The 17,890-nt window shown below is 38.2% G+C and overlaps 1 protein-coding gene across 20 annotated transcripts in view; it reads right to left on the bottom strand.

Moving 5' to 3' along the window:
- CCDC171 (coiled-coil domain containing 171) overlaps nucleotides 1–17,890 on the bottom strand; it is a 395,951-nt gene that overhangs the window by 202,616 nt on the left and 175,445 nt on the right. For all 20 annotated transcript variants that reach the window (XR_011380113.1, XM_051845352.2, XM_051845399.2 and 17 more), the window contains 2 exons: nucleotides 9,967–10,471; nucleotides 9,102–9,218 (listed from right to left, as the gene is read on the bottom strand). Coding sequence is in view for 19 of the 20 variants with exons in the window: in XM_051845352.2 (XP_051701312.2) it covers nucleotides 9,102–9,218; nucleotides 9,967–10,471 (622 nt within the window). In the remaining variant the exon portion in view is untranslated. The remainder of the gene's footprint in view (nucleotides 1–9,101; nucleotides 9,219–9,966; nucleotides 10,472–17,890) is intronic.

Here is a 17,890-nt window from a genome sequence, read left to right as displayed (position 1 = left end):
ATCAATAACTCAAAAATCTCGAGTATATATGTGAACACATGGAGACTGAGCAACACTCGCCTGTACAAACAGTGGGTCACAGAGGAAATCAAGAGAGAAATCAAAAAATTTCTAGAAATGAATGAAGATGACAATACAACATATCAAAATTTATGGGATACAGCAAAAGCAGTGTTAAGAGGGAAGTTTATAGCAATTGGTGCCTACCTCAAGAAATTGGAAAGGCACCAAATAAATGAGCTATCAACACAAACAACAAACCAAACCCCAAATTAGTAAGAGGAAAGAAATATTCAAATTAGGAAAGAAATAAAATTGATATTAAAAAAAGATCACTGATCTACAAAAGATCAGTGAAAGAGGAGCTCGTTTTTTGAAAAAATAAACAAAATTGATAAAGCATTGGCCCAACTAACCAAAAGAAGAGGGAGAAGACCCAAATCAATAGAATCAGAGATGAAAAAGGAAATGTAACAACAGATGCCACAGAAGTAAAAGCGATCACAATCATCAGGAATTACTACAAACTGTTGTATGCCAACAAACTGGAAAACCTAGAGGAAATGAGTAGATCCCAAGACACATACAATCTACCAAAATTGAGTCATGAAGACACAGAAAATCTAAGCATACTAATAACCAAGGCAGAAATTGAATTGTAATAAAGACCCTCCCCAAAAAGAAAGCACAGGACTGGATGGTTTCACTGTTAAATTCTACCAGACATTTAAAGAAGAACTAACTCCAATTCTTTTCAAACTATTCAAAATAATTGAAAGAGAGGAAATCCTTCCAAACTCCTTCTATGAAGCCTAAGAAGCCAGCAATACTCTAATTCCTAAACCAGAAAAAACAATAGAGAAAGAGAACTATAGACCAATATGGCAGATGAACAAGATGCAAAAATCCTCAACAAAATACTAGCTATTTGAATCCAACAACACATCAGAAAGATTATTCACCTGGACCAAGTGGGATTTGTCCCTGGTGTGCAGGGATGATTCAACATTTTCAAATCAATCAATGTGATACATCACATTGACAAAATGAAGAACAAAAACCATATGATTATGTCAATAGAGACAGAGAAATCATTTGATAAAATACAGTATCCTTTCATGATGAAAACCTTAAACTAATTGGGTGCAGAACAAACATTCCTCAACATAATCAAAGCAATTTATAACAAACCCACAGCCAGCATCTTACGGAATGGGGAAAACTGGAAGCATTCCCACTAAGATACTAAAATGGACAAGGATACCTACTCTCAAAAATACTATTCAATATAGTCTTGGAAGTTTTAACCAGAGCCCTTGGGCAAGAAAAAGAAATGAAAGGGATACAAATTGGGAACAAGGAAATCAAACTATCCCTATTTGAAGATGACATGATTCGATATAAGGGAACCAAAAGACTCCACTGAAAGACTTCTGGAATTCGTTTTTTTTTTCTTTTTTTTAACTTTTATTTAATAAATATAAATTTCCAAAGTACAGCTTATGGATTACAGTGGCTCCCCCCCCATAACTTCCCTCCCACCTGCAACCCTTCCCTCTCCTGCTCCCTCTCCCATTCCATTAACATCAAGAATCATTTTCAATTATCTTTATATGCAGAAGATCAATTTAGTATATATTAAGTAAAGATTTCAACAGTTTGCACCCACACAGAAACACAAAGTGTAAAGTACTATTTGAGTACTAATTATAGCATTAATTCACATTGTACAACACATTACAGAAAGAGATCATACATGAGGAGTAAGTGCATAGTGACTCCTGTTGTTGACTTAACAATTGACACTCTTGTTTATGGAGTCAGTAATCACCCTAGGCTCTTGTCATGAGTTGCCAAGGCTATGGAAGCCTTTTGAGTTCGCCAACTCCAATCTTATTTAGACAAGGTCATAGTCAAAGTGGAAGTTCTCTCCACCCTTCAGAGAAAGGTACCTCCTTCTTTGATGGCCCATTCTTTCCGCTGGGATCTCACTCACAGAGATCTTTCATTTAGGTTTTTTTTTTCCAGAGTGTCTTGGCTTTCCATGCCTAAAATACGCGCATGGGTTCTTCAGCCAGATCTGAATGGCTTAAGGGCTGATTCTGAGGCCAGAGTGCTGTTTAGGGCATTTGCCATTCTATGAGTCTTCTGTGTATCCTGCTTCCCATGTAGGATCATTCTCTCCTTTTTAATTCTATCAATTATTATTTGCAGACACTGGTCTTATTTATGTAATCCCTTTGACACTTAATCCTATCTTTTTGTTGAATTATGAACTTAAACTGATCACTTTAAATAGTAAGATGGCATTGGTACATGCCACCTTGATGGGATTGAATTGGAATCCCATGGCACGGTTTTAACTCTACCATTTGGGGCAAGTGCGATTGAGCTACATCTCCTCCCTCTCCTTTTTTTTTTTTTTTTTTTTTTTTTGGACAGGCAGAGTTAGACAGTGAGAGAGAGAAAGAGAAAGAGAAAGAAAGGTCTTCCTTCCATTGGCTCACCCCCCAAATGGCTGCTACAGCCAGCACACTGCGCCGATCTTAAGCCAGGAACCAGGTACTTCTTCCTAGTCTCCCATGCGGGTGCAGGGCCCAAGCACTCGGGCCATCCTCCACTGCCTTCCCGGGCCACAGCGGAGAGCTGGACTGGAAGAGGAGCAACTGAGACAGAATCTGGCACCCCAACCGGGACTAGAACCTGGGGTACCGGTGCCACAGTCAGAGGATTAGCCAAGTGAGCTGCAGCACCAGCCTCGTCCATCTCTTATTCCCACTCTTATATTTAATAGGGATCACTTTTCAGTTATATTTAAACAACAAAGAATAATTTTGTGTTAATTAAAGAGCCAACCAATGGTATTAAGTAGAACAAAAAAAATATTATAAGGGATAAAGTATTAAGTAGTTCATCGACAGTCAGGACAAGGGCTGACCAAGTCACTTTCTCATAGTGTCCATTTCACTTCAACAGGTTTCCTTTTTGGTGCTCGGTTAGTTGTCACTGATCAGGGAGAACATATGATATTCGTCCCTCTGGGACTGGCTTCTTTCACTTAGCATGATGTTTTCCAGATTCCTCCATTTTGTTGCAAATGACTGGATTTCATTGTTTTTTTTACTGCTATATAGTATTCTATAGAGTACATATCCCATAATTTTTTTATCCAGTCTTCTGTTGATGGGCATTTAGATTGATTCCAGGTCTTAGCTATTGTGAACTGAGCTGCAATAAACATTAAGGTGCAGACAGCTTTTTATTTGCCAATTTAATTTCCTTTGGGTAAATTCCAAGGAGTGGGATGGCTGGGTCATGTGGTGGGGCTATATTCAGGTTTCTGAGGAATCTCCAAACTGACTTCCATAGTGGCTTAACCAGTTTGCATTCCCACCAACAGTGGGTTAGTGTCCCTTTTTCCCCACATCCTCGTCAGCATCTGTTGTTGGTAGATTTCTATATGTGAGGCATTCTAACCGGGGTGAGGTGAAACCTCATTGTGCTTTTGATTTGCATTTCCCTGATTGTTAGTGATCCTGAACATTTTTTTTTCATGTGTCTGTTGGCCCTCTGGATTTCCTCTTTTGAAAAATGTCGATTGAGGTCCTTGGCCCATCTCTTAAGTGGGTTGTTTGTTTTGTTGTTGTGGAGTTTCTTGATCTCTTTGCAGATTCTGGTTATTGATCCTTTATCAGTTGCATAGTTTACAAATATTTTTTCCCATTCTGTCGGTTGCCTCTTCACTTTCCCGACTGTATCTTTTGCAGTACAGAAACTTCTCAATTTGATGCAATCCCAATTGTTAATTTTGGCTTTGACTGCCTGTGCCTCTGGGGTCTTTTCCAAGAAATCTTTGCCAGTACCTATATCTTGCAGGGTTTCCCCAATGTTCTCTAATATTTTGATCATGTCGGGTCGTATATTTAGATCTTTAATCCATGTTGAGTGAATTTTTGTGTAAGGTGTAAGGTAGGGGTCTTGCTTCATGATTCTGCACGTGGAAATCCAATTTTCCCAGCACCATTTATTGAATAGACTGTCCTTACTCCAGGGATTGGTTTTGGATCCTTGACCAAATATAAGTTGGCTGTAGATGTTTGGATTGATTTCTGGAGTTTCTATTCTGTTCCACTGGTCTATCCATCTGTTTCTGTACCAATACCATGCTGCTGTTTTGATTACAACTGCCCTGTAGTATATCCTGAAATCTGGTATTGTGATGCCTTGGCTTTGTTTTTGTGGAACAAGATTGCTTTAGCTATTCGAGGTCTCCTATGCCTCCATATGAATTTCAACATCACTTTTTTCCAGATCTGTGAAGAATTTCTTCAGTATTTTGATTGGTATTGCATTGAATCTGTAAATTGCTTTTGGGAGAATGGACATTTTGATGATATTGATTCTTCCAATCCATGAGCATGGAAGATTTTTCCATTTTTTGGTATCCTCTTCTATTTCTTTCTTTAAGATGTTGTGATTCTCATTGTAGAGATCTTTAACGTCCTTGGTTAAGTTTATTCCAAGGTATTTGATTGTTTCTGTAGCTATTGTGAATGGGATTGATCTTAGAAGTTCTTTCTCAGCCATGGCATTGCCTGTGTATACAAAGGCTGTTAATTTTTGTGCATTGATTTTATATCCCTGCTACTTTGCCAAACTCTTCTATGAGTTCCAATGAGACTTCTGGAATTCTTAAAAGAGTTTGGTAAAGTGGCAGGATATAAAAAAAAAAATTTAAAGATTTATTCATTTACTTGAAAGTCAGAGTTACATGGAGAGAAGGAGAGGCAGAGAGAGAGGTCTTCCAGCCGCTGGCTCACTCTCCAGATGGCCGCAACAGCCAGAATTGCGCCAATCCGAAGCCAGGAGCCAAGAGCTTCTTCTGGGTCTCCCATGCAGGTGCAGGGGCCCAAGCACTTGGGCCATCTTCTACTGCTTTCCCAGGCTATTATCAGAGAGCTGAATCAGAAGTGGAACAGCCAGGACTCGAAGAAGTGCCCATGTGGGATGCCAGCACTGCAGGTGGTGGCTTTACCTGCCAAGACACAGTGCCAGCCCCAGGATATAAAATTAACACACAAAAATCAATGGCCTTTGTATACACAGACAATGCCATGGCTGAGAAAGAACTTCTAAGATAAATGCCATTCACAATAGCTACAAAAATACTAAACACCTTGGAATAAATTTAACCAAGGATGTCAAAGAACTCTATGACAAAAATTAAAGAAAGAATTAGAAGAAACAAAAACAGAAAAATCTTCCACATTCATAGATTAGAAGAATCAATATTATAAAAATATCCAAACTACCTATGGATAGTGTTCATTGGAGACCAGGAAGAACCTCCTGGCTATTGACCTCAGCCTGGGCAACTCCCAGCTGTTACAGCCATTTGGGGAGTGAACCAGTTGGATAAAGACATCACTCTTCTGTGTGTCTGTCTCTCTTTCTCTCTGTAACTCTTACCTTCAAATAAGTAAATAAATTTAAAGTAAAGGCAGGGGGACTCAGCACATAAAAAATTTAAACAACTGACTCATGATCACACACAGTTGATGGCAGAATCAGCATTCAAAGCCAAGTAGAATTCCTGCTTAAACCTAAACTGTTGCCCTCCTTATAGGGCACTACAACAAATATAGTATAGAAAATTAATCATTAGTAGCATTCAAATTATAGAGGTGTGTGTGTACGTGTGTGTGTGTGTTCATTGATGTCATATAATACTTTCATGGTGAGATTGGTGGTAAAAGAAAAATTGTTCTTTAAAGAACTCACTATACTACCAGGTGCTATATAAAATGTTCCACAAATGTTATTTCATTAAATCCAAAAAGAGCCAGGAATAAGATACTACTATCTTCATTTTAGCTGGAGAATCTGAAATGTAGTAAAATTAAATAAGTTGCCCAGTTTCATACAGCTGACTACTAGAAGGGCTGGATACAAAATCAAATTGCCTTGTTCAAAGCTAATGTTCTCTCTACTATATAATAATGCTTACCTACTTAGGCTATTCAGGCACTTAAATCAGAAACTCAACAGTGACTATATAAGCTATTATGGCTTTACATTCATTACTCTACTATCTGTTGATAACCACTCACAGACTTTAAGTATCTAAAAATATGTTCCCATCCTTTCTGCTAGAATATATGAAAATTCTACTACTGGAACACAATTAAAACTGAAAGCACATGATCTGGAAAAGATAATAAACCTCTCTTTATGTTTAAAGGAATTATTCTTTTTTTTTAACTTTTTTTTTTTTTTTTTTTTTTTTGACAGGCAGAGTGCACAGTGAGAGAGACAGAGAGAAAGGTCTTCCTTTGCCGTTGGTTCACCCTCCAATGGCTGCCGCGGCCGGCGTGCTGCGGCCGGCGCACCGCGCTGATCCGATGGCAGGAGCCAGGTGCTTCTCCTGGTCTCCCATGGGGTGCAGGGCCCAAGCACTTGGGCCATCCTCCACTGCACTCCCGGGCCATAGCAGAGAGTGGGCCTGGAAGAGGGGCAACCGGGACAGAATCCGGCGCCCCAACCGGGACTAGAACCCGGTGTGCCAGCGCCACAAGGTGGAGGATTAGCCTATTGAGCCATGGTGCCGGCTGGAATTATTCTATATATATCTAAGATGGTCAAATTATCTACATACAAGGTCCACACTAATAATTTTTGTACTGATCACATAATACTCAATTATCGACCTGTCAAGATCTAATCCTTTTCACCACTCCTCATGATTCTGATATATCAATTATTCTATCCCTCTAAATAACAATCACTTATTCTTCCCTAAGTGTTTCTAAACCAACAAGCATTGAAAATCTCCCCTAAAAATAAATGTCTCTAAACTTACTTTTTCCTCAGGTTGTTAGAGGCTTAATCAAGTCTAACATCAAAGGTTCCTTAAGGAAGGCAAACACTTAAAGATACCATCCTGGCCCTACCTTTACTTGTTAGGCCTTACCCAGACATATTTTTGAGGGGTCTAAATAACAATTTTGTCAAGATTTTAACTCTAAAAATATTCCAAGTGGCGACTTTCAGAATGTGCTCAGAAGGATTACTGGTTCTACCAAACCACAATAGTCTGACTCCATTCCAGTAATATACCTTTCTTCCAATATGAATATAATAAGAATATCCCTTATTAATCACCATCAAAAAGCCAGGCACGCTAGGCACGGATTTACACTCTTACTTCTTTAATATCTACAACCACTCTATGCTTATTCCCACCTCTGCATCTCTGCTTAAACCAAGTATATCATCTGAATGTCATCTCTCCTCTCTAAATTACTATTTTTCTAGATCCAGCTAGATGACCATTTCTATCCTAAAGGCTCCCCTTCCACAAGTCCACATTCTGCTGTACCTTCTAAGGTTTCTTACAACATTTAAAACTGTAGGGGTCAGCACTGTGGCGTAGCAGGTAAAGCTGCTGCCTGCAGTGCTGGCATCCCATATGGGTACTGATTCAAGTCCAGGCTGCTCCTCTTCTGATCCAGCTCTCTGCTATGGCCTGGGAAAGCAGTAGAAGATGGCCCAAGTCCTTGGGCCCCTGCACCCACGTGGGAGACCCAAAAGAACCTCCTGGCTCCTGGATTCAAATCGGTGCAGCTCTGGCTGTTGCAGCCAATTGAGGAGTAAACCAGTGGATAGAAGACCCCTCTCTCTCCCTCTGCCTCTCCTTCTCTGTGTAACTCTAACTTTCAAATAAATAAATAAATCTTAAAAAAAAAAACTGTATTCCATTTGGCCTAAAGTTGTGCATGAGTTGTCATTCTTGTTCTATAATCATCATGCATACCTTCTAGAGGCCCAGATCAATTCACATATTTTTCTTTTATCTCCTTCAGTATATATAGCAGAATAAGAAAAATATATAAATTGATAGTGTAGATTAAATCTTAAGAAACCAAATGTACTTTTAAGTGTCCATATATACACATAAAAAATTAAGGCTAACACAAATCATGTTTGTTAAAATAATGTAAGAGCTATTAACGTCTTTGAAAAATGCTTCACTTTGAAGTTGTAATATCAAAATTCTGAGGATGTGGAGGAGGGAAGTATCACTGTGTTCCTAAATCTGTATATACGAAATACATGGAATTTTTATAACTTATAAAATTTAAAATATATATTTAATTTGTATTATTTCAGACTCTAAACCTAGTAGCTTAAGTTCTTCCAATATATTAAATATACGTACTGCTAAACAACATCAGTGACCACACCTAAAAACAATCCTTGTGGTAAGTTTCCATTCTAGAAGAGGCTATGATTAGATATTTGAAATCACAATGACTGGTTTATATTTACAAAGAATTAACCTGTATCTCAAATGATCATCTCATTTATGCCTGCAACATTTCATTAAGCAAATCTCAACAGTCCATTATATTATTTTTACTATTAATGGGTCTGAAATGGCCATAATTAGTTCAATGAGATAGCTTAATCAGTAAGTAACTGTAAACCAATATGTCTTCAAGTGTAGAGAAACTAGTTTTCATTAAACTTTTCACAAATATATCGTACAATCTGAGTCATGAAAAAATAAACTTAAATTTTGGACGTTGACAAATCACTTAGTATAGGTGGTTCCACATGTGGTAGAAAGAAGCAGATATTCAAATTAACTCTAAAATAAATTGGAAAAAATCAAAACACATCATCAAACAAGAGAGAAAAATTTTCTACTGGCTAAGTTATTACTCAAGCTTCTGAAATTTATAGCCAGGAGCAGAAACGAAATGAAGAAAGGCCAAAACATTTGAAAGGACACTGCATTTGTTACCTAGTAAGAGAGCTAATGACGAGCTTTCTATAGGAAAACTAGATAACAAAGGAAAAAAAAAATAGGTGGTAACATTTGCCCTGAAATGTCATTTATTTTCTCTACCAAAAAAGAAAATGAGCCATCAAAATTCTCATTCATGTATTATGTCATTACATACAGATTTAACAATCTCTCTGTGATGAGAACAAATACATTTTCTTCCTAGATAGTTTATGTGAATTAGTATCATACAGAATTTCTCGACATTTGCTTTTAACTACATTTTGCAAGGACATAAAAGAGGGAACCATACCTGTTTTACTAATGACTTCTTGTAATTCAGCCATAGAACTGATTATTGCAGCAAGAAGGTCAGAACTGGTCAGCCAACTGAGAGCTTGTAAACAACGTAACTGCTCCCTTTGATGTTCTGCAAAAATAGGAAAAAAAATCCATTTATGAAATGCTATAAAAATTATTAAAAAGAATATTTAAAATTCATACCAGTATACAGCCATTTAAGAAAGATCAAACTTCACCTGCAGAACATTGCCCTAGTAGAGAAAACTCTACAAGAAATGTTAGATTTGATTGATCTAAATTATATATAACTGTTGACTGACACCAAAGGAAAAAAGAGAAAGAAATTTCCTCTGGTTTTATTTATATTACTTAATAGCCTCCTTTTTTGAAAGTTGAGGATGAAATACATTGTTTTCTCAGAATTGTGAGATGTTCAAAAAAACTGTTAGAAAATTTGTATTTTGCTCATTTTCATACTATTCTTTACCAGATTTTTGACTGTCATCATTTTATACTGATGCATAGAAAGTGAAACTAAGTTATATCAATAATTAATTTTAAATAAGGTAGTTTTAGGCTGACTTAATTGAAACAAATATTATACAAATTCTTCCTTTCACTGCAAAAGGAGTATTCAAATATAATAGTGCTTTAAGTTGAAACTTTACATATTTGCTATTTTATATTTTAATCTGTTTACAACAAAAAATCTAGGCTTAGTTTATATAAAATATATATTTATATACATATGCATGCATTATATACATATGAAAATTTTTTACATGATTTTTGAAATTTTTATGAAATTGTAAAGCATATTCACATTACATTTCACTTAAATAAACTTAGACTTTAAAAACCACAAAATATCTTACTTGGAAATTTATGTTTGTCTTTGGGCTCTCCTGTACACACTAATATGCCAATGCCTTCTTTGAAACTCTCCATCCAGGTAAAAAGAGAGGCACACGACTGGCCCAAGATCTTGAGTCTGTTTGCTGCTAATATTGCAATGGCACCTTTCCGAAAAACACGTATCAATCCTTTGAATGGCTTTTTCTTCATCTTGGCTTCCTCTTGCTTCTTTTCCTCTACAGTTGACAATGCCTGGGCTAGTGTTCTGATTTCCAACTTAAACAATTCAAAAGTATTGGCCTGCTCCTGGAGAAAATCTCTCTGTGTAGATAAGGCACATGAGCGGCTATAGAGTGGATACAGAGCACCAGCCATCAGTGCACAGGCTGCCAGCAAGGATGTCTGTTCTCTTTGAGTCTTTGATAACATGTTTTTGAAGTGTGAATTTTCAAGAACCAACTGTTCATGTGACTTCTCCATACGGTTCAATTTTTCCATATTTTTTTCTGCAATTTCTTGAAATTTCTGTAAGAGAAGTTAAATATTTGATCATGAAATAAAAAGCACTTTAGTACTTTCTCATTATACAAAGAAAACAAACTTTTGCTGACTACTCCTTCCTCTTCAGAAGATCCATGTCCTAAAATATCCAAAAAATTAGACACACAGAGACCAACAGTTGGCCAAACAGCTTAGATTTGAATGTGCACATTGATTTTTAAATCCTCTTACACAGAATGTTTACATAAAGTAGAACTCATAAATTTAAGAGTACTTCATGAATTTCCTGTACACTTGTGCATAAATATACATATCTAGGAAAAGAAAATATGCTTTCTCTGCATAATTTCTCCTCTTCCATTCCTCGCTAACTATCATTTCCTGCTAATAAACAGAAATGACGCTGCCAATGGAGGTTTATCCTGTTTTTAAAGACTTTACTTTTTTGCCCAAGTAAGTAATGGGTTAAATGAACGATACAACAAATAATATTTGACGGTGTGCCAGGCTAACTCACTGCATACCCTCTTAATTCAGTTTCTAGCTTCCCTCCCTAAGAGAGGCTGTACACGGTGCAGCCCCGGTGCTGGAGGAAGTGCTGTGAGCTGCACCTCAACAGTTCTCTGATTACTTTTGCCTAATCAAGCCAATGCTTACAATCCAAAACTTAATTTGAAATAAAGATATTTTAATCATAGAAAACATATTGTAATCATGACAAAATACAGTGGCTCACTATGAAATTGTACATCTAATCATTAAAGAATTGTCATGGTAAAGAGTAAATTCTAGGGCCCGGCACTGTGGCATAGTGGGTAAAGCTGCCGCTTGCAGATGTTGCAGTGCTGGCATCCCATATGGGTGCCAGTTCGAGTCCTGGCTGCTCCATTTCCAGTCCAGCTCTCTGCTGTGGCCTGGAGAGCAGTGGAAGACGGCCCAAGTCCTTGGGCCCCTGCACCCATGTGGGAGACTCAGAAGAAGTTCCTGGCTCCTGGCTTCGGACTGGCACAGCTCTGGCTGTTGCAGCCAGTTGGGAAGTGAACCAGTGGATGGAACACCTCTCTCTCTCTCTCTGCCTCTCTGCCTCTCCTTTCTTTGTGTAACTCTTACTTTTATATAAATAAATCTATATTTAAAAAGAAAAAAAAAAAGAGTAAATGCTAGAAGATAACAGATCTCAATTTCCTTTACTATTCCTTTTTTTTTTTTTTTTTTTTTTTGACAGGCAGAGTGGACAGTGAGAGAGAGAGACAGAGAGAAAGGTTTCCTTTGCCGTTGGTTCACCCTCCAATGGCTGCCGCGGCCGGCGTGCTGCGGCCAGCGCACCGCGCTGATCCAAAGCCAGGAGCCAGGCACTTATCCTGGTCTCCCATGGGGTGCAGGGCCCAAGCACTTGGGCCATCCTCCACTGCACTCCCTGGCCACAGCAGAGAGCTGGCCTGGAAGAGGGGCAACCAGGACAGAATCCGGCGCCCCGACCGGGACTAGAACCCAGTGTGCCGGCGCCGCAAGGCGGAGGATTAGCCTAGTGAGCTGCGGCGCCAGCCTCCTTTACTATTCTTTTAACATTCAATAAACATTATTAATTACTCACTAAATTCTATGTGCTAGGAAAACAGACAAGTAGACCAATTTTCATGGTATAATGCCATAATAAAAATAGGCCATATAGCTAGAGGAGTACCAAAGGGTTCTTAAACAAAATGACAGTGACAGGCTTTTGGAGATGTATGACAATTACAGGACAAGTTAAAGTGATACTATGTCATAAAAGAACAACAACAAAAGCCTACGCCACTGACAGGGTGCTTAGCCAATAGCTACCCTTTAAAAATTTAATATAACTCTCATACAAAATGGTGATTTAACAACTTCAACTGGATTTTTAAAATGATTTATTTATTTGAGAGACAGAGAGCACTTTTTTCCACTGGTCCATCTCCAAGCCCACAACAGTCAAGATGGGGCCAAGCCAAAGTCAGGAGCCAAGAATTCAACCAAGGTTTCCCACATGGGTGGTAGGAATGCAACTACTTCCACTGCTGCCCCTCAGGGTCTCCATGAGCAGGAAGCTAGAGTCAGGAGCTAGAGCCAGGCATCAAACACAGGCTCTCCAAAATGAGTCACAGTGTCCCAAATCAGCAACTTCAACCGCTAGGCCAAACGCCCACCCATTCACTCACTCATTTTTATGAGTATTTGCCAAGTGAGTTGCCATGACTTAGCCATGAACTTATTTCTTTCTAAGAGTAGACCAAGACTCTCCCTTATATGTGGGAGCTAATTTTTTTAAAAAATCAAAAAACAAAAACAAAAAAAAGGAAAGAACTACCTGTATGTCAGTTTTGCTGTAAATACAGTGTTCTGTCAAACTTTTAAATCTTTATCAAACTGTGAAGAAGTATATACTACTATAGCTTTAGCTATCTGTGATTATTTTAAAATTTAATGTGTGTGTATATATATATATATGAAGAGATGTCCAATTTACTCATATACATATATTGAACATCTGTTCATTTGATTATTGTGTATAGCCTTGCATGTATTCCTGCTTAACTATGGTCTTTTTATTTGTTGAACTCTATTTAGTGGGGCATTAAGTTTTGACCATGATATAAATTAAAAATACATTATCTTATAAATAATAAATAAAATATTAAGTTAAAAAACACTCCATCTGAACACAGAATGATGATTACTAGATGCTTGTAGGGATGGAAAAGATAAAAGGAGTTCAGATAAAAAAAAATGGGAAGCTGGGTGTGGTTCATTAATGGTGACAAATGCACTGATATGAGATGCTCGTTGGGAAACTGGTTGAGGGATAAATGGGATCTTGTATTTACCACTTTACAATATTTGTTTTGTAAATTAAAAATTAATAATAAAAAACCCTCAAAAAAGAAAAGAATTATATATTACTATAGTTTTAATGATTTTGTTTATTTGAAAATTTACATTGACTGAAGCTGAACATCTTTTCATTTAATTATTATTTATAGAATTTGCCTATTTTCCTACTCAACTATGATCTTTTTTTTAAAGATTTATTTTATTTATTTGGAAAAATTACAGAGAAAGGTAGAGCAAGAAAGAGAAACAAGTCGTCCATTCCGCTGGTTCACTCCCCAAATGACTACAATGGCCGGAGCTGAGTTGATCCAAAGCCAGGAGCCAGGAGCTTGTCCTGGTCTCCCACACAGGTGAAGGAGCCCAAGGACTTGGGCCATCTTCTACTGCTTTCTCAGACCATAGCAGAGAGCTGGATTGGAAGAGGAGCAGCCGGGACTCGAATCGGCGCCCATATAGGATGCTGGTGGTGTTGCACGCTGGGGCATTAACCCGCTGCGCCACAGTGCCAGCCCCTCAACTATGATCCTTTTGCTTTTTATTTGTTGAAGTCTTTATTTAGTGGAGCATTAAGCCTTGACTATATAATGTAAATGAAGAATATTATCTCAAAATAACACATAAAATATTAAGTTGAAAAATATATAAATCAAGAAACTTAAACTCAAATAAGGGATCATTCAGAGACAGAAGAATACTATACTCTTTATCTATACAATAAAGTAAATTGCTGTCATCACTATGAGAAAATCCTTTTGTGGAGATTAAGGAAATATTTTTCTTTATATTATCAATGGAGGCTTCATATGTATAAAATTTAATGTTGACCTTTGAGCGAGGTTTGTGCTGAGTGTATGTCTGTGACCCAAGAGTTACCACAGAATAAAAAAAAATCAAAAGGCATTTCTAAAATTTACATTGGCAGGAAGACCTCAAAGGAGCTCCAACTCGACCATGCTACAATATTTGGTGTCAAAGGCTACCATGGACAATGTTAACAAGCAGTGGTTAGAAGATTTCAAACCCGTGAAAAAGGGCCACTGTGGAAAAGAAGTCCTGGGCCAAAACCAATCCCGACGTTGGAAATGAGGTTTCCCAAAAGCAGACCATTAGAAGGAGGCACTCAGAGGCACAGATCTGAAGACCAAAGAGTAAGGGAAATACACAAGGAGCTACTCTCTGAAGGATTCAACTTCTTCTTCTTCTTCTTCTTCTTCTTTTTTTTTTTTTTTTTTTTTTTTTTGACAAGCAGAGTTAGACAGTGAGAGAAGAGACAGAGAGAAAGGTCTTCCTTTTCCGTTGGTTCACCGCCCCCTCAAAATGGCCACTATGGCTGGCGTGCTGTGCCGATCCAAAGCCAGGAGTCAGGTGCTTCCTCCTGGTCTCCCATGTGGGTGCAGGGCCCAAGCACTTGGGCCATCTTCCACTGAACTCCCGGGCCACAGCAGAGAGCTGGACTGGAAGAAGAGCAACCAGGACAGAATCCTGCGCCCCAGCTGGGACTAGAACCCAGGGTGCCAGCGCCGCAGGCGGAGGATTAGCCAAGTGAGCTGCGGCGCAGGCCAGGATTCAACTTCTTGAATGCTTTCCCTTGAACAGGGGGAAAACTAAATTTTAATTTTTAATAATTTTAAATGTTTCTATACTAAGATTTAATTCCCTTTACTTACTCCAACTCTTCTCCCAAGTCTGAACCAGCCATACTTGTGGAGAAACTGTGAGAAATGAAGGAATTAGCAAATGAAGACATTGTGCCTTGTCCCCCACCATATCTGCACTACCAGTCAAGTTTGACAGCAGTGTTCCCTCAATGGGCCTGTGTTCGAGGGCTCCACACAAATCCCCCTAGAAGGCAAGAAGGGTGCCACCAGGAGCAGATGAAAGGAACAAGGAACTCTGAGAAGTATTAACCGCATGGACTGTTTGGGCGCAGATGTGACACAAAAAACTCAAAGAAGGTAAGCTTTAAAAAAGGGAAAACTGATACTCAGTTCATAGCTAGATAAGCAGAAAGACAAGCACATGGAAAAGTCAGAGGCAGAAAAGAGGATAAAGTGTTCTAAGGAAGTGCAAATAAGTGCCTGAAGAAAAGGGGGGAAAGATTAGGGCTGGCACTGTGGCATAGCGGGTAAAACTACTACCTGCAGTGCCAGCATCCCATATAGGCCCAGTTCAAGTCCTGGCTGCTCCTCTTCCAATCCAGCGATCTGCTGTGGCCTGAGAAAGCAGCAGAAGATGCCCAAGTCCTTGGAAGAAGTCTGTGGCTCCTGGCTTCAGATCGATGCAGCTCCAGCCACTGCGGCCAACTGGGGAGTGAACCAGTGGATGGAAGACCTCGCTCACTCTCTCTTTCTCTCTGCCTCTCTTCCTCTCTATGTAACTGACTTTCAAATAAATAAAATAAATCTTAAAAAAAAAAAAAAAGGTGGGCGATGGAAATTGAGAAACACATAGATAAAGGATTGACAGCCTTCTGTGCTAAGCTGAGGAATTTAATTTCATCCAGAAAGCTACAAAACGCCACATAAAATCCTGGAGCAGGTCTCGTTCTTTGTCAATGGTGTGAGAACCAAATATGTTAACAAGGACAACCAGGAATAGTGGTAGAATTCCAGGGTGGTTGGTGGGGCAGGCAGAGAGAATAGAGAAAGCAAATGGAAACCATAAAGGCTAATTCTGTATTCTCTCCAAAATCAATTCCATCTATTCAATTGGAGAAACATTATACAGAGAAATATATAAAACTATAAGAAAAGACAAAAGAGGTAGACTACCAATAGCTGGGTAGGTGACGTGAAAGTGAACCTCACTATCTCAGGAAGAAATGCATTTTACACAAATTACTTTCCTTGGGCTAGAGCTGTGGCATAGCGGGTAGAGCAGGCACCTGAGATGCCACCATCCCATATGGGCACTGGGTCGAGTCCCAGCTGCTCCACTTCCAGTCCACCTGGAAAAAGCAGCGAAAGCTGGCCCAAGTCTCTGGGCCCCTGCACCCACATGAGAGACCTGGAAGAAGCTCCTTGCTCCTGGTTTCAGATTGGCCCATTGTGGCCATTTGGGGAGTGAACCAGTAGATGGAACATATCTCTCTTTCTCTCTGTAACTCTACCATTCGAATAAATAAAATAAACCTCTTTTTAGAAAATTACTTTTATTGAACAAAAATACTGTGAAAGGATGTTATTTGCAAATGATATTATAAATATTTGAAAATGGTATTCAATGTCATTGATCAAAAACAGATTGTTGAAGGAGAGCTAAAAGTAAAATAGGCCAACTGCAGGAAAGATTTTGTCCATTTTATCATGTGAAAGATCTCACACTCCACCATATACAGCTGACCCATTTCCAACCAACAATAAGGTTGGCACAGTTTTACAAGTAATCAAATTGAGGTTTAGAGAGATTAAAGAATTTGACCAAGGTCCTTCAACTAGGTTTATCTAATCCTAATTCTAACTTTTTTGTCTTTCTTGAACCAGGGTTTTTCTCTCAAGTCACTACATGCCCATATGCCTTCTCTTGGAAAACCCTCACCTTCTGCCACTATCCTCAACAGCTCTTTTCCTGTGCAGACATTATGCTCACCACTAACACTATTCAAATTCTAACTATTTTCACAGCCCATTTTAGGTTTTATCATTCTCATTCATACTAACCTAGACCTTCTCTGAACTTAATTAAAGGCCATTCAGGCATTTAATTTCTCACTGTTACTTACCTATTTTATGTGTGGCTATCTTTTCTCCCTCAAATACAGTGGACTGCTAGATCCTAGAGGGGAAACATTACTTACTCTAAGGTCTGTCACAGTTCTCTGTATCCTGGAGGTATTTAACAAATATTGAATGAATTAAATAACTTAATAAAATTATCACTGAAGTTTAGAGAGTATATTCTCCTTTAAAGGCACTGAAAAAATACCCAATGGATGGAAAAAAGCTTTACAATGCAAAGGAAACAGAATAAAATATAATAAAAAACGGACAATTTCCAAATATAATTTGGAAGTTATCATGTTAGATTTCAACTTTAAATTAATTCTGACTTTCCACAGGGACTTTCAGGGGTAATGTATTATTTACTGGGAATTATTCTTGAAGAACAAAGTCTGTCTGATGGTGAAGCTACAAACAGCTCTAGAGCAAATTTGCCTTAAAAAATGCAATGTTCTCCAACCAAGGAGATTAAAGGCCAAGATTTTTAAAGCAAACATAAGGAATACCTCTTTCATAGGGAAAAAAAAAAGCATTCCTAGGATTAAAATAATTTGTTTCTTAGTGTGTTTAATCTCAAAAAATAATATTCTCAAATTCCCTCTACAAAACATTTTTTCTTGAGAGAAAAAAAACTAAAAATATAGGATGCATGACTTTCACACCAATTTCCTTGCCTAACAAAAACACTACATAATTTTCCTAGTTTTCCTTTACTCACTGATAAACTCAAAGTGCATCCAAAATGGAGAAAAAGGGCAACTTCTTTCCTTAGTGAATAAATACCTACTTTTTGAAACACAGGAGCTTTGAGGGACACTTTGTTGGCTAACAGCACCCCATGAATTTTGAGACTCAGGACCAGAAACCT

The sequence above is a fragment of the Oryctolagus cuniculus genome, chromosome 1, assembly GCF_964237555.1.
Source record: "Oryctolagus cuniculus chromosome 1, mOryCun1.1, whole genome shotgun sequence".
NCBI lineage: Eukaryota > Metazoa > Chordata > Mammalia > Lagomorpha > Leporidae > Oryctolagus > Oryctolagus cuniculus.
The sequence above is the reverse complement of the archived record's forward strand: the minus strand, read 5'-3'. Positions and strand labels throughout refer to the sequence as shown.